Source organism: Acomys russatus, chromosome 29, assembly GCF_903995435.1.
Source record: "Acomys russatus chromosome 29, mAcoRus1.1, whole genome shotgun sequence".
Lineage (NCBI taxonomy): Eukaryota > Metazoa > Chordata > Mammalia > Rodentia > Muridae > Acomys > Acomys russatus.
Window position 1 is genome coordinate 30,968,829 of NC_067165.1, and position 4,166 is coordinate 30,972,994.

The 4,166-nt window shown below is 51.7% G+C and overlaps 1 protein-coding gene across 1 annotated transcript; it reads right to left on the reverse strand.

Annotated features, from left to right (window-relative positions):
- C1qa (complement C1q A chain) lies at window positions 1–2,828 on the reverse strand. Its single transcript, XM_051171972.1, has 3 exons — window positions 2,666–2,828; window positions 1,577–1,749; window positions 1–635 (listed from the first exon to the last, which is right to left on the reverse strand). The coding sequence occupies exons 2-3, from the start codon at window positions 1,740–1,742 to the stop codon at window positions 61–63; spliced, it is 741 nt and encodes a 246-aa protein (XP_051027929.1). The 5' UTR covers window positions 1,743–1,749; window positions 2,666–2,828; the 3' UTR covers window positions 1–60.
- Window positions 2,829–4,166: the final 1,338 nt, after the last annotated feature.

Here is a 4,166-nt window from a genome sequence, read left to right on the forward strand (position 1 = left end):
GGAAGGGGGAGCCCACACAGGGAGTGGAGGAGATGGCAGAATGTAGGGTGGCTCCGCAGCTCAGGCCGAGGGGAAAATGAGAAATCCACTGAAGATGCTGTCGACTTCAGTACCTTGGTAAATGCGACCCTTTGTGGGGTCCTTCTCAATCCACACCTCGTCCCCCCGCTGCAGCTGGAGCACTGTACCCCCAGATAACACCTGGAAGAGGCCCTTGCTGTTGGCGTCACAGAAACCCAGGGAACTCCTGGGCTGGCCCCTGGAGGAGGACACGATAGACAGACAAATGTCCCATTTGGAGATCACTTGGAAGGTGAAGTAATAGAAGCCAGGCACTGCACAGATGAAGCGGCCCGTCTTGTTCTGGTAGGGACCCTCCTGGTTGGTGATGACCTTGTCGAAGACCACCACGTTGCCCCCTGGGGGTGGGTTCCTTCGAATAGCCGAGAAAGCCGGCCGGGGCTGGTCCCTGATGTTGCCTGGATTGCCTTTAGCACCCTTCAGTCCTTGGGGGCCACTGTTCCCCAGGGGCCCACTGGGTCCTGGGAACCCCACATTCCCGGGTTTGCCAGGGGACCCAGACTCTCCCTGGTCTCCTTTAGGGCCTCGGATACCTGTCCGGATGCCGGCAGCTCCTGCATGGAAAAGAGCGGATGATGGGTGGATGAGGGGGCATCATGGGTAAGGAGTCCCGGAGGCTGCCAGTCCTCACAGAAAAAGCCTTTGCTTTTGAGACATTTGAGTCTGACTGGCTTGACTGGCTGTGTGGCCTTGGGTGAGCACATCAACCTCTCTGAGTCTCGGTTTCATCTGCAGTATGGAATGAAGTAAATACAGCATGTGGCAGGCCCTGGATTCTAGGAAATGTTGGGCACTCTGACTGCACAGTTGCCTCCTGCCCATGGCTGTCACCTCACATGCCTCCAGGTCACCAACCCCTTTCTCAGATTTGGGACCTTATGGGGACAGCTGTATGCAAATGAATGCAGGTGTCCATGAGGTCCTTTTTGGCCTGCTGGAGACTAGGAGGCTCAGGATGACAGAGGGCTTTCCTTCCGGCTCTGGGCCCTGGTGTTAACTCCTGCCCTCTCACTGCCCCTCCCCCCAAGGAGTGGGGAGCAGGGACATAGTAGGGGCTCTGAAGGAAATGCCAAGGGCAGTTGTTATTGGCTGATCTTTCTCTACACGCTGGGCAGGGTTCTGTCTCCATTTTTACAGAGGAGGGAGTGGAATATTAGGGTCTGTAACTTGCTTGAAGTCAACCGATAAGGCAATGGTCCCGACTTGAGAATCTTGGGCTTTGCTGTTTAGACCTCTCATAGCCACTATCCATGCAGCCCAGTCTGCAGAGGAGGAATAGGGAGTCGGATGGAGGAGGAGGAGAGGGTCACAGAGAGACCTAAGACTGGGGACAAGGTCTGCGAGAAGGCTAGACCCTCAGGTGCCAGGGTGAACTGTACAGACACTGCGATGGCTTCCTCGAGCTCAAATGCACCATTAAGTCCCAGGACCACGGGAAGCCTTTGCCTGGAGGATGGCAGGATGAGTCCCCTGTCTGGTGGAGGAGGCTGCTTACCTGGTTCCCCTCTCTCTCCTTTGAGACCCGGCCTCCCTGGGCGGCCTGGATTTCCTGCAACCCCATCCTTCCCGTTGGGTGCTTGGCACACATCCTCAGCCACCGTCATCGATACCAGGCTCACGGCCAGTGCACAGGCCACCAGCCATCCCCGAGAGGCTTCCATGATGTCCCTGCAGAGACACACAGGAACCCTGAGCAGGCTGGGTATCCAGAATCCATGATGGATTCCACATGCAATGTTCTGTGATCCAGTTTGGGGCGTCGGAGTCCACCTATGATATGCAGATGTCCTCAGCTCCCTAGCCCTAGCCCTAACACTAACGATGACCTTGACCCTAGCTCCTAGCCCTAATTCTGACCTTAACCCAAGCACCCAGGCCCTACCCTAATCCTAACCCTAGCCTACAGGCCTTAGCTCTAGCCTTCATCCCGACCTTAACTTTAACCCTAACTTTAATCCTATCTCCTAGCTCAAGCTATTGACCCCTGGCCCCAGCCCCAGGCCCAGCCCCAGCCCTAAACCCCACACCTTTCCCCCTGCACCTGCATAGCATATGATCTTATATCCACATAGACCTTCCCACTCTCTGGACACACAGGCTCACACACTCCCACGGATGATGGATTTCATTGAACAAATATTTACCAAGCGTCAGCACTGTTTTAATTACAATCTCCAGCCCAGATGGCAAGCTATGCACGCGCACAGGCTTTCACAAACATCTGCCTGCTCTCTCTCCGGCAGTCTCAGCCCCTTTTCATATCCATATGAGGGCTGACTGTCCCCGAAAATCCCTCTGCTGATCCAGCTGCTAGCCTCTGGTTCCCCCACCCACTTCCTGGCTTCCTGTGTTTTTGAGGGGGGATCCATGGGTCTGAGTTGCTACCTCTCATGGTTCCCCTAGCTCTGGCCAGAGAATAGGGTCCCTTTACCCACCAACTCTGGGTCCTATATCAGTGTCCCCACCCCATCTATCCTTGCACAGAACTGGCTAACGGCAATGTTCGTCCCTCCCTGCCTCGGTTGTCCAGACCGGTGCAGCTACCTTGGTTTCCCAGCCCCCTCCCCCTCAGGCTTGGCCTCACCTGCCTCCGTGGTCAGCTCAAACTGGATGCTCTGGCCCTTTGCTGATGGTGGGACACCCACCAGCAAAGGGGTGTCATCAGGGTGCTGCCAAGTTTCACATCCTGTCCCACTTCCTCTTCTTGGGATCTGCCCCCTGAACTTCCCCAGGGCCAGACACCACACAAGAAAAATTTTAAGCAGACCTCAGCTAGTTTGGGACAAGGGGATGTCCTATCCAGCCACAGTTGTGAGGAGGAGCTCTGGGGAGAGGGTGGGGTGGGGCTTCGGGATCCAGAGAAGCAAAGAATATCAGGACAAAAGGACTCTCTTCGGAATCTGTAACTTGAGGCCTTTTTCATGATTAGGGAAGACATAAGAGTTCATGGCCAAGTGCTTGTAAAATTTAAAGTGGAAGGAATAGGCCGCTGGGAAGTAGAAAGCACACAGTGATTTGGTTCGAAGCTCACTACTTTCTAGTAGCCTGTCTCCTGTTTTTTGGGAAGTTATCACATGTCTCTCTCTCTCTCTCTCTCTCTCTCTCTCTCTCTCTCTCTCTCTCTCTCTCTCTCTCTCTCCCCCTCCATCTGCCTCCCTCCCTCCATGCCTCCCTCCCTCTCTCTTCCTTTCTTTCTTGGTGCTTACTCTATAGACCAGGCTGGCCTTGAACTCACAGAGATCTGCCTGCCTCTGCCTCCCAAGTGCTGGGCTTATGGCTTGTGCTACCCACCTCTCAGCCTCAGTATCAGTTTCTTTGTCTGTAAACTAGGATCAGACCCTACCTCAGAGGGTTATTGTGAAATTTTAGTACCAGGCAGCTGCAGAAAACTGGGCACTTGGTGGCCACTAAGTCAACATTAAAAATAGTTTATTTATTTATTTTTTGTCTGTGTGTATGTGGTATATGCATGTTAGTGTGGGTGTGTGTGGCACAGAGCATGTGTGGAGGTCAGAGGAGTTTGGAGTTGGCTCTCACCTCCCATGGGATCTGAGCTCACATTCTCAGGTTTGTGACCTCAGCAGCTTTCCTTTTCTTTCTTTTTTTTTTTTTTTTCCAATTTTTAATCAAAATGTATTTGGCAACCTTGTAGAAAATATTATCTATTCTATCTTGGTAAATCTAAAGTTTTGAACCTAAATCAGCCTCTATTAAAGCTCAAATCTATCAACCTAAAACTATCTATCTAGACTTAAAAGTATCTTTTTAATTCTTAAACAACTAAACTTAGTTTTAAAATTAACTACCTGGTCTTCAACCCCATCAGAGACTTGAGAAGGAATAGAATTAACTACCTGAGTAAAAGGGAAGTGCAGGTTAGCAGCTTCCAAAATGAAAAAAAAAAAAAAAAAAAAAGACAGAGACAGTTTACTGCCTGAACAGACACCCAAAACTCTCTATAACGTTGGAGCATCATCTTCAGCCTTCTGGCCCAGTATATCTGACAGACATATTTGTGAAACAGGAACCATTGAGGATTTGCTTACTTCCCCTGTCTTGGCAGAGTCTGGCCATTAACTCTGCCT